The sequence below is a fragment of the Lachancea lanzarotensis genome, scaffold LALA0S02, assembly GCF_000938715.1.
Source record: "Lachancea lanzarotensis genome assembly LALA0, scaffold LALA0S02, whole genome shotgun sequence".
Taxonomy (NCBI): domain Eukaryota; kingdom Fungi; phylum Ascomycota; class Saccharomycetes; order Saccharomycetales; family Saccharomycetaceae; genus Lachancea; species Lachancea lanzarotensis.
Window position 1 is genome coordinate 803,607 of NW_019212880.1, and position 27,601 is coordinate 831,207.

A 27,601-nucleotide genomic window follows, 5' to 3' on the forward strand; every position below is an offset into this window, starting at 1 on the left:
CACGAGTACAGAAGGACTCACGAGTACGATGACATGCACTTGACTAGTAACTGGGACGACGTTAAAGCCAGATTAGCCGGTTGTTTGGCCATTGCTATCCATTCCGCACCGTATCTGGGTTCATGTCGGTCAACTTGTTCAAGAACTTCAGCCGTACTGTGATTCATTCGCTGTAGACACCGGGCGTACCATATCCAAGCGTCACCGAATAGTGGGGCCGCTGTCGCGGCCCTCTGGAACCATTTGAGAGCCTTGGAGTACTGTGTATCGATGAACAAGCCAGTACCTATTGCCACTAGAATTTCGTGGTGCGACCCGGTGTGCTGCAGAGCATCTTGGTACGCAGTTTTGCGCTGCGATTTTTTGGCCAGCAATTTGAGATTCTCAGCCCACAGTAACGGACTGTTTGGGTGAGTTCTCAGTCCTTGGGACACCAAAAGTCTGGCTTGCTCAACGTTACCGAGCTCTCGTTCCATCTGAACTCGCGCCACAAGCAAGAGCTCCTGCTCTGGTTTGGCATTAGAAATTTTCAGCAAGGCGACATCGAAATCTGAACGGGCCTTGACAGGCTGGCCAAGTAGCTCCTTGTCGGCTCGTGCCAGTGCAGTCCATAGTCGCGCACTTTGAGGAAACTTCCGAGTACCTTCATAGTAACTATCGCGTGCTTTTGCAAACTGGTTTAAATCTTGGTAAATTTGGCCCCATTGAAGGAATAGCTTGTCACACGCAGCGTCAGTGACTAAAAATCTTTTCTCCAAAAGCTCAAGAGCCTCCTGATTCCTGTTTTGAAATCTTAGGAATCCAATGTAACGATGACACACTCTTTCGTATCCCGTCTGAGACTCCAACGAATCGATAGCTTTCTTGAATAGTTGGTCTACAATATCAAATTTCGAATCGACAATCAGCAACTTGACCTTTGCAAGGCAAAAATCGATATTTGATGGTTCGAGCTCTAAACTCCGACTAATAATCTCTAGTGCTCGAGAAACGTCCTTGTCCGCTTTCCACACTTCCTTAGAGTATTTTAGTGCCAGAACCGGGATTTCTCGCAACACGTTTCCTTGGTTCCCAAATAACACATTTTCAAAAGTGTTATATACTTCACTGCTCAGGCCTGCGACTCGACCCAATTCTAAGAACTTGTCCCAAAGAATGATTTTGAAAGGTTCCCTCTCCAGCACGTATCTGTAGGCGAAGCATTTTACAAGGCCGTTGTGACTAATATCATTAATAAACGCAACAATTTTGGCAGCGGAGCCAGATGCGTAGCAGGTGTCGATTGCAATTTTCACAAGAGCTCGAATTGTGGTAATGTAGATTTTCGAAAACTGCAGCTCCACTTGAGTTGCCTGCTGAAACCACAGTTCAAACGTCACAGAGGTTCCATGCTTTGCCAGCTCTTGAGCTCCTTTTTTCAAAATTTTTACAAGCTTTTCGAAAGAGGCATTGCCAGATTTTTCCTCGAGTTCCGTGGCCAAAATCCAAATTTGAAGTTCACTTGGGTTCTTCTGTCTTGCAAAGTTCAACGATTTCCTGGCGTCAGAGTGATCTTGCAAATTGATCAGAGCAGTAAGTAGTTCGATGTTATTCGGTATCAGTTCCGTGGCCTTTTGCAATATTTTTATGGCTTCCTTTCTATCACTTTCATATTCAACTGCTAGTTTCCATAGTTCTGAGGAGGTAGGCAAATTCTGAAGAGCTTTACGAACAACTCTGACTTTATTAATCTTTTCATTTTCTAGTTCTGCGGCCTTCTGCCATAATTTCAAACTTTCGTCGTTGATTGTAAGGGCCCTTGCCACTAATACCTTGCAGTAGTGCTGGTCTGTTGCGTTAAGTCTGATATTTTCAAGCCAAATGTCTTCGTCTCGCGGACATGCTTCGCATCCTTCTTCGATTAGACTCTTAGCAAGTCGGTACTTTTTCGCTTTCTCCTCTAATCTTGCAGAGGCAATCCAGCCCTGTGGTTTGGATGGATCCGATTTACGGTACGAATTTAATATTACTCGAAGTCTTGCAATGTCCTGCAAGTCAGTATTGACCTCTGCTGTCTTGATAGAGTCGCCAAGCTCTTGGAGCAAAGCATTGGTGGTGTTATGGTTTGATTCTTGACTAACATCGTTGAGCGATTCGTCAAGTTGGCGACCCAAAAGCTTTTCCCGCTCTTGCGTGAGTTTCGTCAGGTCAATATTATCGCGTATCAAAGTGTCCGGCGCAGCGTATGTTTTGCGTTCATTTTGCAATTCGACTCGTTGCCGCTTGTTCCGTCTAGTGAAATCGCCGGCTTCTGGTAGATTCCACCATTGTTCGTCACTGACTGTGGCCAATGACCGTTTGAGATCCACGAAAGCTTGTGAAGCAGTCTTAGTGTCTGTGTTAGTATTTCCTGCGCTTTCTATGGCCGCTTTTTTACGTGTGGAATTGCGCGACAATCGGGCATCCACTTCTTGATAGATTCGATCTGCTTCTTCATCAATTTGGGATTGTCCGCGACCTTTCGACGCCAAAGACAGCCCGTTGGAATTCTCAAATTGTGTTTTAGAGCTTATCCTGGAGTTGCGGTCCTCTGCAGCATCGTCGCTTTCGGCGTCGTCCTCAATCGTTTTTTCTCGATCGTCCCTAACTCTTCCTGGTACTTTTCCAGACCCAATATCAGAGCGTGTGGTAAAACCTGTAGCACCACGACCCACACCAGCAATATAGCCTGGGGGAGGTTTTTGATTCAAAAACGCGGGCAAGTCCATGATCAAATATAGGAGCACTTGTAGTTGAATTCGAAGTAATCGAGCAGTGTCGGTCATCTCATCGCATCTCATCTCATCCGTATCGAAAGAGCAGAGCTCATTTAAAAGGCACGTGACCAAACCAACATGTGACATTTACTATACACGTATGAAATGACAATATGCATAAATTATCATCGCTATAGACGAAAAGTCACATGTTTTGAAAAAAGGAGGATCACGTGAGAGTTTTATCACTGGGACAACAATATCCGCATTAATCAAAGTAGCGAAAACCATCTACTTGAGCGTGCGTGTGTGTTTGAGACTTTTCAGTGTCGATTTTTGGTCTACTCTGCTACCGGGTCTGCTCACTCTTAAACCCCTAAACTATGTTTACTTACTAAAAACACCTTTCGTAAATCCTGTGTCTTTCCACGATGATAACACACTTTTTCAAACTCCTCTGAGACTTCCTATACGCCGAACGAGCCACCCAGCCACCCAGCATAATCATCCTGCATCCATCCATCGAGTACCAATCCTGCGTCACAAAATTCCTGTTTCTTGTCACACCTATAAATATTTCAGATCTAAATGTCACTATATTGAGTAGACGATATATTAAGTAAACTGACCATCACAACTACAATACACACACAACGCACACAAGGGAAACTTATTCTATGCCCCAAAGGACTCATCTTGAAGCTCGTCAAACACAAACCACTCTGAAACCTATTCCAACCCGTACCTGGCCGGTGCTCCTCCAAATAAAATAGGCTCAACTGTAAATCAGCCGTAAACCGCCACATTTATTATCAAAACACCCAGAATTTTAATTGGAAAGCCATAGTAATTATCCCAATAAGTCAGTCGCCGCACATTACGAAATTAAACTACAAGTTTATAATTCTGAGTATGGAAAGCCTAACATTTCTAATGTATTGATAATATATTAGAAATTTCGTAGGACATGATGGACAGGGTCTCGAGCCCATCGATTATATAAAGGGGAACCTTTACAGAGGAATATGGAAAATGAGGAAATGATACCAAGAACATTGTTTGCCAGCGCCAAAGCCAACGTCAAGAAAACAGCATCTAATTGTTTTCCAATTGACCTTGTAACTCCGCCGTAAAGTTTAAAGAAATACCAGGTTTTTCTTTTTCCCTTCCACCAAAAATAAAGAAATGTCCAAAGTCGCAATTATTATCTACACGCTGTACGGCCACACGGCCAAGCTTGCCGAAGCACAGAAATTGGGCGTGGAGGCTGCAGGCGGCCAAGCCGACATCTACCAGGTCCCAGAAACGCTAAGTGACGATGTGGTCAAAGCCTTGGGCGGGCAGCCAAAACCCGATTACCCAATCGCTACCAACGAGACGCTCACCTCGTACGACGCCTTTTTGTTTGGTATTCCAACCAGATTTGGGAACTTCCCAGCGCAATGGAAGGCATTTTGGGATGCCACCGGTGGTCTATGGTTCAGCGGTGCACTACACGGCAAAGTCGCCGGTGTTTTTGTCTCCACCGGCACTGGTGGTGGTAACGAGACCACTGCAGTCAACTCGTTGTCTGTCTTGGCACACCACGGTATCATCTTCGTTCCGCTTGGATACAAGAACGCCGTTGCAGACCTAGGCAACCTCCAGGAGGTTCATGGTGGTTCTGCGTGGGGTGCCGGCACCATCGGAGGTCCAGATGGCTCTCGTGTGCCCTCTGAGCTGGAATTGAGAGTCAACGAGACCCAGGGACGTACGTTTTACGAGACCGTCAAGAAGTTCATTTCGTAGACTAGAGGATTTGGCTGGCTGAATGACGAGAAAAATAAGTGACTTTAGACACTGTTCTATCTGATGAGTTTGAAAACCGCCGTTGCAGCAACTAATAAAACACCCACGGTAACACCAATAGGTATTTTTTTTGTATGTTAAGCACGTAAAGAACTTGTTTTTTCAAAGCTCGTTGATCGGGCTAGGGGTGTCTTGTATCTGCGCTTCTGCACACTGACGCATTTTATTTAATAATGGGATGCAATTTTCATTAATCGTTCTGGAATCCATGTTTTCTCGCAAACACGTCTCATATTGAGCCATCAGCGACCCACAATGGCTCATCACTTTCTGTACACTTGGCACTTTCTGCCTTATACACATGGATAAGTCTCTCTGTCTGTAGGCACACAATGTAGGGTCTTCCCGGTTTTTCGACACACATTTATGGTATTCCATGAACTGCTGAGGGCAGTTTCTGGCCACATCTTCCATTATGAACTGATCCAGCGCGTTGGACATAATTTCGACTGAAGTTGATGGTTACGGTGAAACGAGACTTTGCTTAATAGATGTGCAACTCCGACAAATCTCAGTTGGTTGATCTTTCGATGATGATTTCAACTGATGTAGAGAGTATTATTACCAAGAAAGGTCACGTGACTGCATTATCACTATCTCGAATGAGCTTGAAGTCGCAAAATAAAGTCACTCTGTTCGATCATCTAGACCCAAAAGATGGGTTTCCAATGGGGACCTTCATCAAGCTGCGACAAATTCACCTAATCTCCAAGAAATTGGAAAAACTTGATTTTTTACCAATTTTTTTAGCAAAAACTGGACCACATCCCTTCAAAAATAACTCATTGCATTCCAATCCATTCCAATGGCGTCCAGTTTCGAACTCGCATCCTTTTCAGCATCGGATTGAGCCCATCACCACCCTATCATCTGACAAGAGCTCATTACGTAATCTTGATGTTTTCTATCATAGGACCCTAATGATAATAGTGAAATTTGACCATCTCATCGCCTACTGACAGATTAACTCATCGCATGTGCGAAAGTCATCCTTTCCATGAACAAAGCTCATCTCAGATGGCGTTTAGGTAGGATCAACGGCCGCCAGCTCTATGATGTGGCACTCCAAAACGAGCTCGATAAACTTGCAGAGGCCAAAGCGGTGGTATACAACTATCGAAAATCGTCATTAACCGTAGGTGTGACGTCAGTGTCACTGGATCCTTCAGGTCAGTTTCTGCTGGGTAGTGGCGAAGATGGAAGTGTCGGTTTGTGGGCATTGGACGAAAACTACATTGAGAACACGCTAGTCGATAAACGGATCCAGTTTGCCCGTGGAGAATCAAAGGAAGCAACCGGCGATGACACTGGCAAGTCGAACTCCAGGACCCATATTGTGGCTAGAAGACCTGTGAACGTTTCTGGACCTTATAGGCATCAGCCTCAAAAGTTTTACGCATCCATACAATCCAGTGCAAGTACCCCATCACCCTTTCCACACGAGACGTACCATGCGTTTTCGATATCTACGGTAAAATGGTATGATACGGACAACGGTCTTTTTTTCACGGGAAGCAACGACCGAAAAGTCAAAATTTGGGACACCAATACGTTCCAGGTGGCATCGTCGCTCGACGTGGCGCATCGAGTATCGCAATTGGACACTAAAGGTGACCTTATAGCCATTGCCACGGAGGACTCGCATCCGCGTCTGATTGACCTCCGATCCATGAGCGCAACCATCAGTCTTGGCGTTAAACGCGTCGACATGAAGTCGGGCATCAACACAGCTAAGTTTTCTCGTGACAAAAGCACAACTGCTCAATTGATGGCCACTGGTGATAACGATGGAAACGTCCGGATCTGGGATCTGCGTAAGAGTAACCGCGCGCTTTGTGATCTCACCGAACCAGACTCCATGTCCAAAGCACACGCGCGGTGTTGCAACGACATTTGCTGGAATCCTACCGGCGATTTCGAGCTTGTAACCACTGGAAATGACGGCAAAAACAAGCTGTGGTCATTAGACGGAGAGAACAGGAGCTACGTGGTACGACAGCTGGGCGCAACAGACTTGATGGCCAACCGTTTTCGCCATCGCACTTCTCAGTATTTGATGTGGGAGGGACCATACGTGTTTTGCAACTCCGACCATGGAGAAGTTGTCGTTTACGAAGGCCGCACGGGACGCCAGTTGCATACGTACCAGTACCCATTGGGGGTGGGACATAGGAAAACAACGCCCCGATTCTCTTGTATGGCTTTGCAAACTCGACTGAGCAATTCAATTGGCGTGCGTCTGATATTGGGCACTGATCACACACATGGAAAAATATTGGAATATCGCAGTTGAGGAATGTCAAACAAGTTTCGTTTATAGCATGAAAGACTCAGCATACCAAAGTCCCAAATCAGTTCGGCGCTCTGCAGGCTCGGAAGTGATTATTACGAACCAGACTCAAACAGAAAGTGGGACGTCGAGTCAAGGCATTGATTAGATCTACCGAGCTTCTTATAGAAAGAGTGCTCTCGGCTTGTGTTGCCATCACCATTCACACATCTATACCTACTGAAACATAGAATTGGCCAATTTACGGATTCTGTGCTTATGACAGAATTGCTTCGAAGTCGTCCTGTTATAGGACTATAGAGAGAAGTTTATTCGCCCAAGTCTGATAGAAATTGATACATGATTTTTAGACGCCATGTAACAGCTGGAAAGTGGTCACCAACTGTCCAATCGTCTAGCTCCTGCATACACCGAGACAAGGAAAGCAGATCTACTTCTTACGTATGGCGCCAGATACATGAACAAACGGGCCGAGGTCACGTGGCACGATGACAGTGTCTCGAAATCTCACCTTTCAGAAGGAGCTTTAACGAACGTAGTCACTGATCAGCGTACTCGCTGGATTTTCTTTCTGAATTAGTAAGTCTGATCTTCCCATTGATCGTTTTATGTTTTGAAAGTTACATACATCACCAACCAAATTTCTGGAGAAGCCAATGTGGCTCGAACGCCTTTCGGAAATTTTATTGAATCCATGCACGAAGAATTCGCCATACAAACAGTAACTAGGTCCGCAGCACATTTTTTCACGACTTCCTTCTACTTTTCAGCTTTCACCTCTTACATGTTTCATAAATTAATACTTATATAGTATAGTAATGCTATAACACTCTTACGAGAAGCTCACCAAGCATAAAGACATTGTTATATAGATCGCTCAGAGCTTTTCCATAGTTCCTTCAACACAAACTGAATTACAAGTTACTGCCCCATAAAAGGTGCACAAAGTCTGGGGATTTTGGTATGAATTTCAAAATATTTTACAATATTACCCTCAAAAAATGCGCAAAATTTGGTTCTACTCGAAACCCAGCTCTAGTCGCGATTATTTACATCTTTAACCTCAAATAAATACCACTAAACTACATCTAAACTGTCTGGCTTAAAACGCTGTCGTCGAGTATAATTTCACCTGCCACGTGACCACCAGTCTATAATTTCAATATTAATATGAGAGTATAGTATTCAGTGTGTGTGCCCCTTTGCACAGCTGAAGTAGACCAACGCAAAGGTAAATCACAACCCTGGTGGAGCCAAAAGTGGTTGATCGAGGTGTTCAGCGTCTCAAAAAAGCTCGTCAGAACGTTTGAGGACAGTCAAGTCGCCAAGCTACGACTCTTTTAGCTCTCTTGGTTGGCTATATACAGCGGTGAAAAGACCGAACCATATAGGTGAGAAAAAAAGCAGAGTTGGCACGAATGTCGAAGGAAATGGCGGGAGCCATGGGTGGCGGTGGTAGGGTAGGATCCAGAAATGCGGTATCATCTGCAGGATCGGCAGCAGACAACGGCATAGACGACGATATGGGCCCATCAGTGTCGATGGCAGTGGAAGCAGACGACGATGAGCATTTTCGGCGCTCCACATTCAATCTCAAACGCACACGGTCCATGGGGCTACTGGATGCACGTTCGGAGTCTTCCTCAATAGCGGCAGAAAGTCCGGAATTGGGGGAAGACTCGTCATCAGACCCATCGCCCATCGTGCTATCAGAATCAACATCTCCGCCGGCACCAGAAACGGACGATTTCATGGTTCCACATGACGATAACGACATTGTGCATGAACCAAAACGGCACGTAGACTATCTGTCTCACGAGTGGAAGGAATCCGAGATCTCACAGTCGTGGAAATATATCATTTTGTCAAAAAAGAAAAAGAACGAAGATTTGGTCAACGCAGCACGACTCGAAAATGCTTCTTGGCGTACATGGGCCAAGGCTCGCAACCATCTGCGCACAGTAAGCCCCGAGACTGTAAACTGGTCCAAAGATTCAGATGTCACCTGGTTGTACGGCCCTGTGGTGCGACAGAAATCTAACGACAAAGATGCGAGTTCCGATGTCGAATACGGCTACGGTTCCGATGACGAAACGTCCAAAAGGGTCACCACGTTGAAAATGAAGAAAAGGGCGAGCACTGGCCCTAAGCCCATCTTGAAGAAAAGAACAGTATCAGAGATCATCGAGGAAAATTCTCGTTGGAAACTCAACGTGGCGAGGCAACACAAGAAAAACCTATCCAGCACGCAGGTCTTGATGGATGGATACGGCAACCATATGGATGCAGCGGATGATTACGATGCTTTGGCAGCAAGAGTAAACGCCCAGTACTACTCAGTTCAAGCTGATCCTTCTACGGCATCACCCAGGCTTGAAGATCAAGCTGAACAGCACGAATGGCTAGAGCAGCCAAGTGATCGTCAAACCTCTTTCCCAGGTGATCATATCGAGGGTTCCAACATTTCACGGCCAACATCAGCACATCAATCGCCAGCACCTGTTTTAGAGTCTATTTTGACATCTGGTGCCAAGCGGAACCCCAAAAACGTTCACGAACAAAAAAACAGACATATTCATTTTAATGACCGAGTGGAACAGTGCATGGCGTTAGCCATCAAATCCGATAATGACGACGATGACCTTGATGACGACGACCACAATTACAATTTCGACGATGACACGGTGTACGGACAAGGGAGTGAAGGATCTGTTCATCACGAATTCACAAATAGTAAGGGAGGTCGTTCGAGTCTTCTGGATGATGGTAATGCTGTTTACGGAGATAAATCGAAACAGGAACTTGACAGCTCATCTTCAGATGAAGACGAAGAAGAGGCAGGACTTTTCATAAATGCAAGATTTTCTAGAAAATCAGATGGCGCGCAGAGCTCACCTAGCGCTTTATCTGCAAATTCTGAAAGCTCCAAATTTAAAAGCTCGGGAACTCCAATCATAAAGCCTTTACCCGCGACCACATTAAACTACGGTTCAGACGAAGAAGACTTTGATGATGACGACGAATACTACGGCAACAATGCAGTTTCTCATAATGTAAACACTTTCAGAGGGTACGACTACATGTATGACTACAACTCTGTTTATACAGGGGATACTTCAGGCTTCATTGCTGCAAATAACTACGATATGGTTGATGTTCCTGAGGGACTTAGAACTCCTATCGAGGACCAGGATTCAAACTCACATTTGATGGTTCAGGATTCGAACGAAGAGAAACTGCCGAGCGGGCCTGCATCGAAAAAGGCGTTTTCTTTGGACAGTGACACAGATTCTTACGGCTCCAATGGCGAATCACAATTCATTGAGGATTCACAAGATAGGAGTAGCGATGACGAAGCTGCAGATGTTGCGAGTCTTCCAGCTCTCAGAAGGACACCTTCTCTAGGGGTGTCTACTGCTGCTTCGCTGCAAGACCTTCAGCCTCAACTTCCATCAATACCTCAGACGCATAGTTTTATCACGGGAAAGCCGCTACGACAGGTCAATCAATCGTGGGACACTGCACCAGAGGAGTCACCAAAGAGGAGCCCGGATGTGCCAAAAACGGCAAAGGGATTCTCCTTCAATTCAGATTCAGACTCAGGTTCAGATTCAGTTTCGGACTCATGCGGAGACAGCCAAGTAGAGAATATCAATAGCCCTGTATTGGGCTCTTCCGCGAGGCGTAATAGCCTTGAAAACGAAAATGAGAATACTGCAGGTAGTACCAAGCCCGAAGACTACACCAACATCTCTTCCAAAGCCAATCCTACCTCCCATAGCGATCCGACTCATGGGACAGCAGTTTCGCCCATTTCTAAGACTCAAGGACAACGGGGGCCGAATGACGCCCTAAGGAATATGGTCAGTCCCCCACTCGACTCCCGCACGTCACTATCAGACGTGGCTATCTCAGGCTACATATCGCCGCGCAACGAGTCTATGCAATCTGTCGTAGCAAAGCAAAAGATGGCGGCTGTGAATAACGCATCAGGTGCGGAAGATGTTGACCATATGAACAAAAACTTGGAAAATTGGCACTTGGATCATCACGAATATGATGAGGCTGAAGAGGGGGACTCTAGTGCAGAGAACGTCCAGAAAATGATGAGTTCAGCGCGCGAGATCGCAAGCAAGTACCTCCACTCATGGAAAAAGTAGGTTAAATGATGCTTATCTGGAGAAAACATAACCAAGTCCCAATTTGAGATCCGAGAAGAATAAAGGCCAAGAAGGGAGGTTTGCCCTTGATAGGCTGGAATGGGCGAACCTGACGGGTTCCAGTTGATCGCGAACTTGTCCTGAAGCTTGCGAACATACACCATGTATACGTATACAATGATATTAAATAAGGTCAACTTCTAGCCATATTAGAAAGTTACTTGAGAACTGCAGGAACAGCTAATGCCTTCTAAAAGAACCCATAGGGGCACACTTGCCGTCGACGTTCACCCTAGCTCTTGAATAATTAAGGATGCTCAAAGGCTCAGCGCCTTTGAAGCCAGCTTCGGCCTCTGTGGATCGCACAATGCCATCCTTAAGAGTTCCTAAACCTTCACAAGTTGACCTGGAATCAAGTCCAAGTGCAATGCTGGACGATTCTACATCATTGAATGATGACTTAATGAGCATTAACAGTAGTATCAACAGGACTGACCGGCTGAGATTTTCTTCAGGCAGACTGAGTCCTGGAAGCATGTCATTAAGACAGAGTTTTGATTCATCTTCAGTATGGGGTAGACAAAGCCGATTCAACACCCCCGGAAACGAGGGTCACAGCGGAAGTATGGAATTTTCACCCTTGGGTAACAACTCCGTATATGAACTGGTCTTGAATACAAGACGCAGAAATTGGTTGAAAAGGCCAACAGTTGATGATATACCGCCTATCATTTTGAGCAAGAATGAAGTACCGGAAACATGGCGCGATGATACTCACAAGTTCGTCAAAGATATCGAATCTGATTATGCCGTCTTTGAACACAATAATAATCTGGAAACTGTTAAGGGTTTGGGCAGATTGCGATTGGAGGAAGACGAAGGCCTAAGGACTACACCATCAGAAGGAGAAAATGGCCAAGGTGATGGAGAGATTATCAATACTCAGCATTACGGTACAATCAAACGGCTCCCGAACTTTTATTTCAACGAAAAGCTCGAGCTGGACGACACCCGCACCTTCAGGAAGATCATCGATGATCTAGATCTGCGCGCTGACAGCTTACGATCAACTTCCTCTCAAGATAGAAAAGAAGCGTATCAGAGCATAAGAGATAGACTTTCAGATTATCTCGACAGCATCGAAAACCTACTTCTGGCGGAGATCTCCAAGTCTTCTAACAGCTTTTTTTTCGCTTTAGAGGATGTGAGCAAGATAGAATCGAGAGCAGCAAATACAATCAAGAAGCTAGCCGCGATATCGGAGGGATTAGGCTCGGTAGACAGAGATCAATTCCAGTCCCAGATATCGACGCTGAAGAAGAAAATAAAGAGGAAAAACATTGAAAAACTCGAGCAAGGATTACTTCAAGCTAAGCGTATCACGGATTTCGTTGCCGATTGTAAAACTCTTTTCAAAGAAGGCAAAAGTCAAGAGTGTTTAGACATGGTGAAGCATGTCGAGAACCTGATCAAAGGTGACGACGATAATGACAAGCATATACAAGAAATGACTAAGACGTGGCCCTACAAGCTATCTGATTTGAGATCCGTCTCGACTTTCGTGAAAATCGGTAAAGAATTAAAAGGTATCACTGATGACATCGGAATGGCGTATTCATCAGAATTCTGCGATATATTAATCGATGATATTAGAGCCAACTATTCACCTGAAGCAGAATTGGGGGCCATTTCAATCGATTCTAAAGTATCAAAAAACACTCAAAAAGATGCAGACTTGGCCAACCGAATCAGGAGCTCAGCTGAACGGCTAGTTCAGTGCGACAAACTGGCGGACGCTATACAGCTTTACAACGAGAGATTCATCATAGAGTTAAAAAATATCATCAAGGACCTTCTTCCCAAGGAGCCTGAGCACAGCCCAGACCTAAAGGAAGAGCCTGCTGACTCCAGGAGTTCTGGCAATGGCTCGAAACTCTCGCGATTGATCAGAGCCCTTACACCCAGTGAGTTCCAGGAGATGCTACTAAAGATTTTTGTTCGTGAGAACCAGGCACTTTGGCGACTTTCCAGGCATCAGAAAGTTCTTCTTGACGTAGCACTCGCTGTTTATGCTGACAGTCCGCGTCAAAATGGGTCGAGTTCAGAATCGATAATACAGCTAGATATCAATCCTGCTATTCACGAAGGTATACGAATTGTGCAATTACGAATGGGAAAGATCATTGCAGTCAGGCGGGATCTCAGTAGCAGGCTGAGGTACGATCACTTTTTGAAACTCTGCAGTATATGCTTCTGGTTCGATCGTGAGTGTGAAAATATCACCGGTGAATTTCTGACGCAGTACTTGAAGGACGTGCTAGCAGCACAAATAAAGAGCTATGCAAGCAGTCTGAATGCTCAAAACGCACAATCAGTACGAGCTGCTATAGATCAAGAGGCATGGACTCCACGAGTAGTGGAGCCTGAAGTGCAACAAAATGTTAATGAGATAGTGTCCTGTGTACACATGACACCTACTAGCTGGGCTAAACTTATGAGCCTTGATGGCAGTAATGGTGAAGAGACTGGCGAGACACAGTCTGAAACTGGAGACACAGAGAACGCAACTTCCAAGGGTCACAAAAAGTCTGTGGTGGTGAATGACAAGACTTTTGTTGCGAGCAATGCTCTGTTGGAAATAATTGCGATGCTCCGAGCAGTTTTGGTGTTGTCTGCCAATTTGCCCACTTCATTCCTGGCAAACTTCGAAAAGATGTGTTACGATTTGGTAATGTATTTCAACTCGAGGTCCATGACGACAGTCTCCACAGGTCCTGATAATTTTCCGTCGACCAATTCTGGCAAGAATCTCAGCATCCTGGGAGAGTCTTTGGATTGTTTGGCGGAGCTTGCAGCAATGATTCAAATGTTTTACCAGCGGATGAGTAGTAGCCACAGAGACTGCGAACCTATGGCACCAGAACTTTACCTGCAGCTGTTCAAGACCTTTCAGATATCGTCGGAAAGACTTTACCAGGCGCATGCTCCTCCACCTCCAATCTAGCAGGCATACGATATAGGAATGCAAAGGAGCTCTTGGTTAGTGCAACAAGAATGCTGACTCGTCAGTCGGCCGTGGTGTGACCTGGGCGGCTAATTGAGCATGGAGTCTTGTCATGAGGCATATATCATCGTATACGTAACTCAGAGCTTATAAAAGCAGAATTTCTACCTCACTTTAACTTGTCTACTTCCTTGAACATGGTCTAGCGTAGTATCCGCAACAGGAGAGCTCTGTCAGAGGGACCCCGACTGAGGAGGAATCTTATCTGGACGTAAGAAGCTGGGCTGGAACGCCCATGAAAATCGCAATTTTTCGTCATGGTTTTAACAGCCGTTACGACCTTGGGCGGCTATTTTAAGACAGTATTTGTAAATGAGGAGAATGCGTAAAGCAGATGGCTGAGGGTTTTCTCAATGACCTGTTTACGGCTTGGGGCGCTATTATTAGAGCCTGTCAGGTAGAAAGTGGGACGCTGTTTGATATTCTTGGTGTTATTTCATCAACTCACGATTCGCTAAGAGTTGAATGAATTTCGACCATATAACGCTGCCATAGAGTGGACCAAGAATGCGAAAAAAAGACTGATTTACGGGTGCTGGAATGTACAAGGCACTAGCAGAATAGTATGGTCCCATGTACCTTTAAGTTTCCGGGTCTCAAAGAGTTGCATTTGCAAGCCTGTGCGGATAAACAATATCCCCACGACACTTAGTCGACAGAGTGATTATTCAAACATTCTTAGCGGTCCTTGGAAGCTACGAAACGCAACAAGAAGAACCTATCCATGTTGATACCGTCTTTCTGCTCGAACCGTTCGATTGAGGTGTGAAGAACATGAATATGTCACGTGCACGAGTGATGGTGGTTACCCTCCCGTGGGCATGTGAGATAACTTTCTACGGGTTCTTGACTCTCAAGCTGTGTGTGTGAAGATGAAGTGGAACACCCATAACAGAAGGAACACATAGGCAGATAACAACGCCAATACCACGCAAACGCAATCCTTTAGTGGTTTCCCAACGCCGGTGTCTCTCTTCCTATCTTGCTGTGTCGAAATACAACCGAAACTCAGCGTATTTCTTTCCGATTACGGTCCTGTTTTAGTTGAAAGGAGACCAGTTTGATTTATCTGGATTTTACTCAACTTTCTTTGACCGGAGAAAAAACAGTTACCAACTTACCCTGTTCGTTACAGTCGAAAACCGTTAACAACGCACGAACGAGCTCTTTTTCGAGAGCCTTCCCCGATACTTTTTGGTGTCATAGACAGGGTTATCCTTGGAAAACAAAACAGACGGGTTACTTACCCTGAAAACGGCAAGCAAACATCGCATAATAAGCGGATATTAGTTCGCACTGTGAATCGCTGGAACGAGTAGCAATCCTTTTATTCATGTCACCGGGCCGCACCCATCAGGAATCGGTCGAAGAAGCTGTTTTCAAGTACGTCGGCGTCGACCTGCAGGGCGGGAAACACGGCGACGAAACCGACAACTCAAACGACACTTTTCATCGAAATGTATCTTCGGCAATACAGCAATCTCAGCATCGTCTGAATCAACAGCAGCGACAAAACGGAGCTAGTACCGTTGAGCAAGGTATCATGGGCTCGTCTTCAAACGCAGGTAAGGAATATCATCATTCACGGGTAGATCAGCTTTTTGCCCGCGATGCTCAAAATGCCAAGAGTACGGCAGCGGCTGCAAATGCAATGCTAACGTCAAACACTGCACACACCGAAAATTCTGGACCTACAGGTGCTGCTAGTTCTCCTGGCACAATTCCTGCTGGATCTTCCACAGCTGCAGATGTGGAATGGTTTCTGCGGCATGAATTAGACCCTGAGTCACCGGCCACAGCAGAATTAGACGTGCGCGGATCACGAGAACCACAGTCAGTAGCTGCTGCAGCTGTAGCTGCTGCATTTGGTTCTTCTGGGGGCATGAATAGTGGTCATGGTAGTAGAAGTGCAATTGATCGCAAGAGGTCCCACGTTTCAGAATCCGGAAGGCCGGGTACGATAAGTCCTCTCGCTGAATCTCACTCTAGCGGGAAAAGGCACAAAAGATCCTCTGAGTCACGGCACTCTGCAGGTGGCGTGCTGCGTCAGTCTTCTAAAATGCCCCATATAGGCGCTGTCGATCCCGAATTGGCATCTCTTGACGATCCAGAAGATGTGACGGAGCATGAACAATTAGTTCGTAAAGCTATACTTGATGCTGACTCCATAGCTCACCATCCGGATTTCCAGCACTATCTAAACACGGAAGACGAACCAGAGGACAAATCCCGTCTTTCAACTGACCTTCACCACACGGATGCTCACGCTTTTGGACGAAAGGTCGAAGTACTACCCAAAGTATCTGGAGATGATATTGTCATGGGCGGTCATAGAATTCCACTCAATGCATCGGGTTCGAGATTACAATCCGGAACTACTCGTAGTCATGGTGACATTTTGGGCAGTAGCGGACATGGGATGTCAAGAAGCTCCTCTGCTGCAGGCGTAACGACGAGTGATCAGGAGATATCTCATTTGATTCAAGACGCCGCAGCCAAAGCGTCCAATTTCATTAGTCCCCAAAGTCAGTCCACCGGGAAATCGTTCGACGCTGCCGAAGAACAGGCGTTGGAACATTTTGTCGGGGAATACCAAGCCATCAAAAATTTATCTCGCCGCCAGATTTGTGAGCGTATATGGTCTAATGAGCGTCGAAAGGATGATTTCTGGACGAACATTTGTAAAGTTCTGCCTTATAGAACGAGGTCTTCGATCTACAAACATGTTCGCCGTAAGTACCACATTTTCGAGCAGCGCGGCAAATGGACACCGGAAGAGGAACGGGAACTGGCCACATTATGTCTCGAAAAGGAGGGACAATGGTCTGAGATCGGTAAAATTTTGGGAAGGATGCCAGAAGATTGCCGAGATCGTTGGAGGAACTACGTAAAATGCGGAAACAATCGCGCATCCAATAAATGGTCACCACAAGAGGAGGCCCAGCTCAAGGAAGTAATTTCGGAGCTTTTGGAATCTGCTGAATCGCCCGAGGATCACTTGTACGATCCTATGGATGACCCCCAGATCGAAAACAAGGAGAAAAGAATCGTTAAAAAGAAAGACTCCGCTTCTCGAGACCTCATAAACTGGACAGTTGTAAGTGAGCGTATGGGGGGAACACGTTCGCGCATTCAGTGCCGTTATAAATGGAACAAGCTTTTGAAAAAACAGGCCATGAACAAGATCAAAACTATCAGTGAAGAAGACAAGCTGTGGATTTTAGAGAAACTTAGAGACATGGGGTTTACAGAGGATTTACAAGTGGATTGGGACGAGCTTGCCAGGTTGATGCCCGGAAAATTATGGTCAGGAACCGAACTGAAGTTATGCTATGAAAAGCTGAGAACAGGCGTGAAGTATCACAAGGATCGGACTATCAATCAAATTTGTAAGGAATTAATCGGTATTCGCGATGAGGGATTGCCATTGGAAGCCGGTCATATTTCAAGCTCAAAGCGTTAGAACTATGTGTAATATGTAATTTGGAGATTGATATAAGTAACCTTGAGTCTGGACAGACTGTCTGTTAAACTAACGGTAAAGCTGCAATAATCGAAAGCTTGTTGACAAGAAAGATTCTTTCCTATATTTAAAACATTATACATAATATTCTAAGAAAGAGAATAGGTGCGCATTTAAGAGCGGTTTTGTTCTGATTTTGATACGATGTGAAATTCAGCTGTCCAAAGATGCTTAGAACTTGCTGAATTGCTTGTTAGCCTTACCAGCTGGGGTGGTGACCTTCAAGACGTTGAATCTAACAGTCTTGGAGATAGGTCTGCACTGACCAACGGTGACAATGTCGCCAACTTCGACACGGAAAGCTGGAGAAACGTGGACGGAAACGTTCTTGTGTCTCTTTTCGTATCTGTTGTACTTTGGAACGTAGTGCAAGTAGTCTCTTCTGATGACGATGGTACGGTGCATCTTGGTGGAGACAACAACACCAGACAAGATCTTACCACGGATGGAGACCAAACCGGTGAAAGGACACTTCTTGTCGATGTAAGAACCCTCGATGGCGGTCTTTGGGGTCTTGAAACCCAAACCAACGTTCTTATACCATCTCTTGGTACGTCTGTTGGCCTTGGCCTTTGGGTTGGTGAAGATGTGTGGTTGCTGACGATAATGTTAGTAAAAATGAAAGATCAAGATTGGTTGACAAGCGGATGAGAGAACGGTAAGCGAGGGAGAGCACACATTTATGTTTTAGGCTGGTTTTTTCAAAAAATTTCTAAAGCTTCCTCCATGTTGTAGTCATCTGGTTGAATATTTTCCGCACGGTCTTTCGATTCAATAATTTCTCGAACGCTCCATTCGTCACAATACAGGCCGATATCGCATTCTAGCCGTGTCCAAGCGTAGCCCACATTGCACTATTTTGTCCACTCGTCCAACGTTGCTCTAATCTTCAATTCCTCCATCCGCTTTGGTACGGTTTCCGGTGAGTTTGCATACCTTTTGGAAAGCTCTTTCAGCTTGCACAGTCAATTCAGTAGACATCTTGTTGATCCGGTTTCTGAAGGCCTATAATACAACGATTTACACCAGCAGTTTAGCTGAATTCACTACTTGATTGTTTTTGTCAAAGTTCCAGGACTGGTGAGATCCTGGAGGATTCCGCTGCGGTGCTGCGTTGTCGGAGAGGTGTCAAGCCAGGAGCCTAGCTGGCCCTGGATTGGGCTGGGCTGAGGCTAGGCAGGGGTCTCTGGAAGACGTCTGCCTAGCATTGAAAAACTGTAGGCGGACGATGTCCAGCAGGGGCGGTAGTGTTGCAGGCGGAGGCTACGAAGCTAGGGAGGGCTACGCGGACTGTCCGTGGCTACTTGGAAGGGAGCCAGCTGCTGGGGCGTCTGTCTAGCGGTATGCGTTCAATGGATACCCACGCAAATGGAATCCAGTGAAAAAGGACTCATTTATTTTCACCACAATATTTCCATTATTTATGAGAAATGTTAAATGTATGGGTGTTGACAGTCACACCGAAATCTATTTCTGCGTATGAAGTGACGTTTGTACATTATACACATTTCTTTCTGATCATTATGAGAGCCAAGAGACAAGCAAGCAACGTTTGGATTCAAACCTTATCCCATTGAAGTGCCAAAAGCTCTCCTAGAATGTTTTCTCTTATTATGTAATGTATTATCGAGAACATGAAAATTAGATGCCCCGTTAAGATTGTTCTCTGGCTCATTACGATCATGCTTGTAGGTTTTAAGCGAGCGCTACAGGTAACACGCAAATAACGGAAACGTTGTATAAAATGAACACGATTTTCGGGTCTTTCAGGTCAAAATAGCTGTTCGATCATACAGCGCTAATTTACACAGCCTATCGCAAGCGAAATTTGCTATTTTGATAATTTCTCGCAAGAACAGCAGACTTCCGTCGTTATGCTACTGCTCTAAAGTATATCTATTTGAAAATATGCATAATTCCGGCACTCCAAAATAGGCTTCATTAAGAATAGATGGTATTCATATCATGCATCTAGGTACCCCACAGGAGCTCCCGGTACTACCCATTGGTGCCCAATCTTTGTGCGGCGTTTTTCCAGCGACAGCGTCACAAAAATCTAGCCTCCGGACTTCGAGCTGTCACTTTGGTGTGACAGAATAAAAAATCCTAGGGCACAATATCTCGCAACACTTTGTCTTTTGCTTCTGTCCATCACAAAAATCCTCAAGACTTTTGAATACCAAATCGGTTGTCCTTCCAAATTCTCAGTCAAACGTACTATAATGTTCAACAGACAATCTGATTTTAATAGGACTTTGCTCACTGGCTCTTCAAATATGTATGAGGAAACCGAGGACGACACAAAACAAATTTCGTCCAAAAGAAAGCAGTTCAGAGCCTGGCTGCACAGTCTCAAGGAACACTCTCCCTCTGTGGAGATAAATGACGAAGAAACTGTTTTCATTGATGCAGAAGATGCCTTTTTGAATTCAGAGAACCCTTTGTCGTACGTTCCTGTGCTCAGTGCCACAGAAGCAGAGGAATTTCTCGGCACACCGGAGCGTGCGACTAAAGAGTATCCCCATGGACGTCGCCTAAAAGCGTTTTTGAGAGAACACCTGAGAAGACCATCGAAGCGTCGTCTTTTAACTGCTCGACCGAGACGTCCGATTGAGTGTCACAAAGCACGTTCCATGGTTTTTGACATGAAGTATCATGATCCTGCATTATTTGATGGTGGCTGTTCTGATCAGCAGCAGTGGGAACGTACCGAATTATTCGGCTCGCTTGCAACTGATGCTTCTTCAGCTTCTCCTAAATTTTACCGCATCGACCACAAAATTGAAAATTCAGACCCTCACACTTCGAAGATGGACCTGCGGGCAGAGGACAGGTCACCTATTATTCTAGCTGATAGAAACAATCACTTTGTTGAATCAAGCCTTGAATCCGAGGGTAGGGAATCCAAAAGGCTCATTTTATCGGCCGCTGACATCGCCGCGAATGAGAGACTTACCACCGCTCCTCCTCAGAGTGGCGGGAGTCCTCTTAGTAACGGTTTCTCTATCCCCGAACCACGAGGTACCAGAATCGATAACTTTCTCTTCATGAATCCAGCGGACAGTAACGACACAAATCGTGTGGAACGTGAAATATCAAATGTGTTTGACACTTTGCCGATAGAACCTGACTCTGTTGTGGATCCGGGTTCACCAAATTGCCTTGATGAAAGTGCGCAACCCGGTGAAAGACAAGAAAGTTTGAAGAGAAGTTTTGATCCTCCGGCTCAATCGAGTTCTATAATGAAGCGCCCTTGTCTCGACAGAGATTGTGCGGCTTTTGGCGACGCTGAAGACGAAGCGAATGAATCTTTCCGCGAATCGTCCTCCATTTATTCGGATGCACCTCCTTTTGGTACGTCAATTTGCGAAACTCCATCTACAATGCTAGAGAACAATCCGCATATGATAAAAAATCCTTATATCAAGACTTGTCACGATTATGAGAATAATCATGATGAATCTTTTGGGGGGTTTCAAAGTCGGGAAGCATCTCCGGCGGCTACTGTAGAAAATTTACGGGAGCTAGTAAGTTACAAGGATCTCCCACCAATCAAGACCCCTTCGTTTATCCCTATTTCAAAGCTAAATCGTGCGAATTCCAATGATTTTGATAACTTTACATCAGAAGGAAAGTTTCATGGGGTTGTTGAAAAATTCAAGTCCGCCGTCCACCACCAAACGTCCCCAAACTCTGACACTAAGAATCATGGGCTTGTTGATTGCAGCGATAAAAAAAATGGTAATGAAGACAATCATTCTAGCGAGAATTTTACCGCCCGCAAAGGTCACAATAGTAAGAGCGGGAATAAAAATGGCAGTCGTTCGAGCTCTATGAAAAAGAAGCGTCAAACTTTCAGGCCTTCTAAATGCGAGGAGTTTGAAACGCAGAAGTTGCGTGTCCCTACGTTCAGACAAAGTTTGCGAAAAATTGATGCATTGGGGTTATTCGAAAGTGTAAGAAAGGGCACATTGACTGAACGCGATCTGTTCAATTTGTCAAAGGAGAGATCTGAGGACACGTACGATTTTCGTGACACTAGGTTTTACGAGTCCCAATCTTCAAAATCGAACTCCTCTGAATCTTTAAAAGCACGCGAGGAAGTCACAGTCTCCAGTGTGAAGTTTGACAAGTTTGCACACCTATTGATGTACGATGTTCGGAAAACCAGCAAATTTGAAAGGCCCGAGACCTCTCAATCCTTCAGAGCTACTAGCATATTCAGTAGGGAAGGGAAACTGACACGATCTCTTTCTGACAGCGGCGCACAGGATGCTAGAAAGCTTAACATAAACACAGGAAAGCCCATTTTGAAACGAAAGATCAATGAGCGTGCCGCCGTGGAATCCTTGAGAGCTGAAGATTGTGACACTGTGGAAGTCACCGATTTCCTGACATTTTTCAAAAGTCACGAAGCGCGCCGTCGCAATGAAGAACATCGTTTGAGCAAAATTCGTGAACAGCAGCTCACCAACTACTATGCCAATGATCACATCTATAACTCAGTTCGAAACGGTGACGTGAAGTCTGCTCTGCTTGATTTTAAGAAAAGTAAAAAAGCGACGGAGCACAACATTGGCCGCCAACTACGCGATCCTATTGCAAGAATGCTTAGCTGTCCTCGCGAATCGCAATGGCAACGCCTACATAAACAAAGTACCGTATCACAGAGCTGTTTTTAGTCATGTCACTCATAGACCATGAAAGACATTTAAATAATGTTAACCTGACACTATTATGCAAAACATACATATTGCAGCTTAAAGATTCTAGTTTGGAATCAGGACCAGTGGATTTATTGCCGTTGCAATGCTTTGTTTTGTACTTATGGCGCAACTCGAACTAGTATTCGAAAGATAAAAACTGGGATGTAAAATGTGATCTCTTCTGAAGCAGTTGTATTTAAAAAGATCTGTATAAGTATCAGTAAATTACTTGCCTTCGGCGTTCTTTTTCTTGTTAGAAGTCGAGTTTTTTGGTAGTTCCTTCGTGAAAGGAAGGAACTCAGGTTCACCTGGGATGTACTTTCTCAAAACTTCTGGAACGACTAGACCGTCTTCAGTTTGGTAATTTTCCAAGACACAGCACAGAGCTCTTTGTGTGGCACACAACGTTGAATTTAGACAGTGGACGTATTTCTTCTCTCTGTCACCCATTTTCTTGATACCACATCTTATTTCCAAGTTTCTAGATTGATAATCGGTACAGTTAGAGCATGACACCAACTCTTTGTATTCCTGCTGGTATGGGAACCAGGCCTCCAAATCGTATTTCTTGGCGGCCGCATTGTTCAGTTCACCAGAAACGATACCTACAACACGGTAAGGCAAGTTCAATGACTGGTAGAACTCTTCGGACATTGCGATCATTCTGTCAAATTCTTCCCACGATTTTTCAGGTTCAGTCAAAACGAACTGCTCGATTTTTTCAAAAGCATGAACTCTGAAAACACCCCAGGCGTCCTTACCGTGAGCTCCAGCTTCTCTTCTGAAACATGACGAGTAACCGGCGTAACGAACAGGTAACTGTTCCTGAGGCTTCTCGAACCATTCGTTCGAGTGGTAGGCAGAGATAGGCTGCTCGGAAGTGGCAATCAAGTATTTCTCGTCGTCACCGTCCAACACTTTGTAAAGCTCTTCATCGAACTGTGACAATTGAGCCGTCCTCTTCATGACTTCTTTGTCCATCATGACTGGAGCTTGCAAAGGTGTGTAACCTTTGGAGGCCAAAAACGACAACCCGTAGTTGATCATGGCTTGGTTCAAAAACACACCGTAGTTTCTGAAGAAATAGCCTCTGTGGCCCGAAATCTTCACACCACGTTCCGGGTCATACCCGTCAAGTCTGAGAAGCACTTCGTGGTGCGACAAACTCGCTGGTTTCCCGGAACAAGAAGCAGTGGTACCCACTTCTGCGAGGCTTTGAGGTTTCCAACTACGCACCAACTCGTTGTTGTCCTCGTTGTTCGACACAACCACCGAGGGGTGTACGATGTTACCCACTTGAAACACTTTTTCCTTCAAGCCCAGGTCTTGTTGCTGTTCCAGCTCGCTCAATTTCTTCTTTTCAGCTGCGATCTCATCTTTCTTGGCCAAGAGTTCCTTAGGGTCTTCCTTTTTCTTAAATTTCAAACCGATCTCCTTTTGCACTTTGTTCTGCTCCTTGTTGAGCTCGTCCAATTGGAATCTAGTCTTGACCCATTCCTTGTAATCCGCAATGATCACATCCACGATTTCCACATTGGCATGTCTTGCCTTTTGGGATTGTCTGATAAGTTCGGGATTTCCTCCTTTCTCCTCGATGAATTGCGTTATATCCAACATTTTAACTTGAGGTAAGTAATTGAACTTGTTGAAAGCTTATAAGAGCTATAAAATGGAGTGTTGTGAGGCGATTGGAGGTTGTGAATCATCGTGTAGATATCGATATTCTTGGATATTCACTGGGATAGATTCGAAAATTTGAGAACCAGTCACGATGTACGAGGTGGCACTGACGAATTTATGAACTATTTGAATGAAAGTGACACATTTTGAACATGTAGTTTGAAACCTGTTCAACTATGATTCAAAATAGTTGATTGTGGCAGTTATTTGTTTAGGTGATTATTTTTGGTGTATTTTTTCCGGGCACTTTCCTTTTGTTTGGAGGACTTTGACTTAAAGTTTAAATGTGAGTTAAAAATTTGAAATCCTGGGTTTTTGGTGAAAGTGAGTGTATGCTGCATCAGGCCAGTGAAAGCGTTCTCTTTATTATTGGGAATGTTCAGTTAAGTGGATAGCGGGGGTTACGTTTTGCAGTGAGTTTACGAAACTTCTAACGATATGTAGCGTTTACTAGCAAAGAGTCCAAAAGCAATTGCACAGGACGGACGGAAATGGCGAATCAATTAGGAACATAGGTTCCGGACTGAGGTTTACTCGGCGGTTGGACGACACTTTTACGTTTACTACTCTGCGTTTAGCACCTTGTCACTTTAACCAGGCTTGTCATCTGTCATATGTCACATGATCTATGAAGCTTGTTTTCAAGTTCAAGTGTATCTGAAGGGCAATGAAGTAGTAAACACCTGGATGTCCACCCGAATACGTTTGCAGCATCGGGCAAATCTAAAACGTCTTCTTTTTTGCTTTGCTTTGGGCTTTACACTGCCAAAATATAAACCTTTGTTAACATGTTTGTCCCTCTGTCCAAGCCACGTGATATTGATGACAGCGACACAACTCATAGAATAGTCAAAAATTCCAGAGGTATGGGGACGAGCTTTCTTCGAGCACACTGAATAGATTTGGTTGAAGTCCAGCAACGTGTATGAACGTCTTTTGTGGCACAAACGGGCGGTATATGGGTTTCATTGGTCTTCAGGAACCCGCTTTTCTCCTTGTGCAAGAAGATACTGAGATTAACAAGAGGTGATGGATCAATTTGAATGCTAAAATTTCGGAGCTACTTGTTTCAACGCTAAAAGAAAGCTTCCGAAAAATCCACTACATACGTCGAAATGGATTACGAACATTACAATCGGTGCCTTACTGGCAGGGAGCGTTTTTTTCGAAAGCTTGTTGTTGAATAGTCTCACACGACAATTGTAAGGCTTCAAGAGTGCAACATGCTAGCATTATGGTATATGCGCTTTGAATAACAAAAAATGATATCCGAAAATCTCTGTTTGATGGATGAAAGGTATTTATCGAGGTTTCTCGTCAAATCAAAACTCGTGCGAAGTAAATCAGCTTAACAAAGACCTCATGAATGCAGTAGCACGACTAGTACCAACGTCATGATATCTTGAGGCATTCAAGTGTACCCGGTATTTTTCGACTCGCATACCAGAAAGATATCTTTCGCTTGAACCCACAGCCTCTACCCGAGCTCAAATGGTTCTTTCCGCTACATATCGTACTAAACAGAGTGCTTGCAACTACTCCGTATATACTTGTTATTCTAGTTCTAATTTCAAGTTGAATTCCCGTGGTCTAGTGGTTACGACGTCTCCTTTACAATCATAAAATCGGAGAAGATCCCGAGTTCGAACCTCGGCGGGAATAATTCCAACTTGGGTTCTATAACCAATTTTTTTTGGAAATAAAGACGATGTCTACTTTGAATCATGAACTTATCTTACAAACATCGAAAACTGATAGTTCGTCTTACTTTTTTAACTGTATATAGCCATAATCTTCGCATGGAGCCCTTCATAGTTACCGTACTGGACTGCAACGTCAAACATGGACTGGTATCACCCGTAAGTGGAATTCCACACCCTGATCACGAAACAACGGCGATGATGTTTCCAACCAATGTCAAGTACGTTTTTGAAGACGACGAAGAATTGGTCGTCGAGCATGAAGAGGACGGGATCGAAAACGTAGTAGTGGTCGAAACCAACGCAGAACTTGAAGTCACACACGTAGAATTGATCAGTGACCGGTTCAAACAGCTAAGCTGGAATACGACTCAGGATGATCCACATGAGTTGCATATGCGTGTCTTGTCAAGATTCGAGTCCCTGGAGGATGAGGAATTGCCATTGGAGGAGCTAATACGGATTTATAAGACTAGAAACGACCAGCTACATAGTCTTTTCAATACACTGTGACGACGGCAAAAGAAGGTGCGGAATGTGCTGGCTTTCCGGCAACAAAAATGGTGTTTGGTGATGATGTTCAATGGCTCCCGGCTACGTGAGATCCTGTAAATTGGCTGGCATGGCACGAATCTTGACACTATAGTGGGCTTCGATCTCACGCAACCTTTTGGCATCGTCTCGGGTTATGAAATTGATAGCCACACCTTTGCGACCAAACCTACCACTACGGCCAATACGGTGAATATAGTTTTCTAAAAGCTCTGGTAAATCGTAATTGATAACCAAAGACACCTGTTGTACATCAATCCCACGAGCCCACACGTCTGTAGAAATAAGAACGCGCGAATTTCCCGACCGGAAATCGTTCATCACACGATCACGGTCTTCTTGCTTCATGTCACCGTGCATCGCGGAAACGGCAAAATTGGCCTGTGCCAGCTTCGTTGATAGCCAGTCCACGACTTTTTTCGTGTTACAGAAAATAACACACTGGGTAATGGTGAGTGAATCGTACAGGTCGCATAAAGTATCGAATTTCCACTCTTCGCGATCCACGTTAACGTGAAATTGCTGAATACCTTCTAATGAAATTTCGTTCTGCTTTACAAGAATTTTCACCGGATCATTCATGAATTTCCTAGTGACCTCTAAAATGTCTCTGCTCATTGTGGCGCTTACCACCACCACTTGGACAGATCTCGGCAGTTTGGCGAAGATATCGTATATTTGATTTTTGAACCCTAAAGTCTCGCTCAACAACTCATCTGCCTCGTCTAACACCAGTAATTTCAGGTGTCTAGTGTTCAAGATGCGTCTTTTGATCAGATCAAGGACACGACCCGGCGTGCCACTTACCACATGACAGCCTTGCGTCAGCTTCTTGTTGTCGCCCTGCATCGTTTTCGTTCCACCAGTGACGGCATGTGCTGAAATATTCATGTAGTCCCCGAGGTTCCCCACCACTTGGGAAATCTGTTTTGCCAGTTCTCGTGTTGGTGACAGAACCATACTTTGTAGCTCTTTAGACTTAAAATCTAGTACTTGCAGCATTCCAATAGTGAAAGTTGCCGTTTTACCAGTTCCTGATTGGGCCTGGGCAATCACATCACGGCCAGAAATGATTTGGGTGATGGCTCGCGACTGGATCGCAGATGGTGCCTCGAATCCATATGAATATATTCCACGAAGTAAGTCATCTTTCAAGTTCATGGCTTCAAAACTCGCACAAACCTTCAATTTCGACGAGGTTTTAAATTTAAGTTTAGAGTCAGATTCTCTACTGAAAGACATTTCGCAACCTGATGTCAAAGCTTCGGCTCGTGCAGTAACTTTCTTTAACTTCCTGAACTTCTTGAACTTTCAGTGTGCTTGCTCATCTCATCTCATCTCAT

The 27,601-nt window shown here is 44.8% G+C and overlaps 13 protein-coding genes and 1 non-coding gene across 14 annotated transcripts; 9 read left to right on the forward strand and 5 right to left on the reverse strand.

Moving 5' to 3' along the window:
• Positions 1-17: 17 nt before the first annotated feature.
• On the reverse strand, positions 18-2,747 carry PRP6 (LALA0S02e08746g1_1; the record flags this gene model as incomplete). The annotated part of the gene is made up of 1 exon (XM_022773952.1): positions 18-2,747. The coding sequence occupies one exon, from the start codon at positions 2,745-2,747 to the stop codon at positions 18-20; it is 2,730 nt and encodes a 909-aa protein (XP_022627426.1).
• A 1,173-nt stretch (positions 2,748-3,920) lies between these two features.
• Positions 3,921-4,523, forward strand: PST2 (LALA0S02e08768g1_1; the record flags this gene model as incomplete). The annotated part of the gene is made up of 1 exon (XM_022773953.1): positions 3,921-4,523. One exon carries the CDS (start codon positions 3,921-3,923, stop codon positions 4,521-4,523), a length of 603 nt encoding a protein of 200 aa, XP_022627427.1.
• A 162-nt stretch (positions 4,524-4,685) lies between these two features.
• MIX14 (LALA0S02e08790g1_1) lies at positions 4,686-5,024 on the reverse strand (the record flags this gene model as incomplete). The annotated part of the gene is made up of 1 exon (XM_022773954.1): positions 4,686-5,024. The coding sequence occupies one exon, from the start codon at positions 5,022-5,024 to the stop codon at positions 4,686-4,688; it is 339 nt and encodes a 112-aa protein (XP_022627428.1).
• Positions 5,025-5,074: 50 nt separating this feature from the next.
• Positions 5,075-5,542, forward strand: LALA0_S02e08812g (LALA0S02e08812g1_1; the record flags this gene model as incomplete). The annotated part of the gene is made up of 1 exon (XM_022773956.1): positions 5,075-5,542. The coding sequence occupies one exon, from the start codon at positions 5,075-5,077 to the stop codon at positions 5,540-5,542; it is 468 nt and encodes a 155-aa protein (XP_022627429.1).
• A 38-nt stretch (positions 5,543-5,580) lies between these two features.
• On the forward strand, positions 5,581-6,876 carry RAD28 (LALA0S02e08834g1_1; the record flags this gene model as incomplete). Its single annotated transcript, XM_022773957.1, has 1 exon — positions 5,581-6,876. One exon carries the CDS (start codon positions 5,581-5,583, stop codon positions 6,874-6,876), a length of 1,296 nt encoding a protein of 431 aa, XP_022627430.1.
• Positions 6,877-8,291: 1,415 nt separating this feature from the next.
• REG1 (LALA0S02e08856g1_1) lies at positions 8,292-11,033 on the forward strand (the record flags this gene model as incomplete). Its single annotated transcript, XM_022773958.1, has 1 exon — positions 8,292-11,033. The coding sequence occupies one exon, from the start codon at positions 8,292-8,294 to the stop codon at positions 11,031-11,033; it is 2,742 nt and encodes a 913-aa protein (XP_022627431.1).
• A 313-nt stretch (positions 11,034-11,346) lies between these two features.
• VPS54 (LALA0S02e08878g1_1) lies at positions 11,347-14,037 on the forward strand (the record flags this gene model as incomplete). The annotated part of the gene is made up of 1 exon (XM_022773959.1): positions 11,347-14,037. The coding sequence occupies one exon, from the start codon at positions 11,347-11,349 to the stop codon at positions 14,035-14,037; it is 2,691 nt and encodes an 896-aa protein (XP_022627432.1).
• A 1,393-nt stretch (positions 14,038-15,430) lies between these two features.
• LALA0_S02e08900g (LALA0S02e08900g1_1) lies at positions 15,431-17,560 on the forward strand (the record flags this gene model as incomplete). The annotated part of the gene is made up of 1 exon (XM_022773960.1): positions 15,431-17,560. One exon carries the CDS (start codon positions 15,431-15,433, stop codon positions 17,558-17,560), a length of 2,130 nt encoding a protein of 709 aa, XP_022627433.1.
• A 231-nt stretch (positions 17,561-17,791) lies between these two features.
• On the reverse strand, positions 17,792-18,601 carry LALA0_S02e08922g (LALA0S02e08922g1_1; the record flags this gene model as incomplete). Its single annotated transcript, XM_022773961.1, has 2 exons — positions 17,792-18,217; positions 18,557-18,601. The coding sequence occupies 2 exons, from the start codon at positions 18,599-18,601 to the stop codon at positions 17,792-17,794; spliced, it is 471 nt and encodes a 156-aa protein (XP_022627434.1).
• A 1,241-nt stretch (positions 18,602-19,842) lies between these two features.
• On the forward strand, positions 19,843-22,302 carry GIP1 (LALA0S02e08944g1_1; the record flags this gene model as incomplete). The annotated part of the gene is made up of 1 exon (XM_022773962.1): positions 19,843-22,302. One exon carries the CDS (start codon positions 19,843-19,845, stop codon positions 22,300-22,302), a length of 2,460 nt encoding a protein of 819 aa, XP_022627435.1.
• Positions 22,303-22,551: 249 nt separating this feature from the next.
• SES1 (LALA0S02e08966g1_1) lies at positions 22,552-23,943 on the reverse strand (the record flags this gene model as incomplete). The annotated part of the gene is made up of 1 exon (XM_022773963.1): positions 22,552-23,943. The coding sequence occupies one exon, from the start codon at positions 23,941-23,943 to the stop codon at positions 22,552-22,554; it is 1,392 nt and encodes a 463-aa protein (XP_022627436.1).
• Positions 23,944-25,585: 1,642 nt separating this feature from the next.
• Positions 25,586-25,668, forward strand: LALA0_S02e08988r. The gene has a single exon. It is a non-coding gene; the product is annotated as a tRNA-Val (tRNA).
• Positions 25,669-25,805: 137 nt separating this feature from the next.
• ATG31 (LALA0S02e09010g1_1) lies at positions 25,806-26,219 on the forward strand (the record flags this gene model as incomplete). Its single annotated transcript, XM_022773964.1, has 1 exon — positions 25,806-26,219. The coding sequence occupies one exon, from the start codon at positions 25,806-25,808 to the stop codon at positions 26,217-26,219; it is 414 nt and encodes a 137-aa protein (XP_022627437.1).
• An 81-nt stretch (positions 26,220-26,300) lies between these two features.
• Positions 26,301-27,500, reverse strand: FAL1 (LALA0S02e09032g1_1; the record flags this gene model as incomplete). The annotated part of the gene is made up of 1 exon (XM_022773965.1): positions 26,301-27,500. One exon carries the CDS (start codon positions 27,498-27,500, stop codon positions 26,301-26,303), a length of 1,200 nt encoding a protein of 399 aa, XP_022627438.1.
• Between the last annotated feature and the right edge of the window lie 101 nt (positions 27,501-27,601).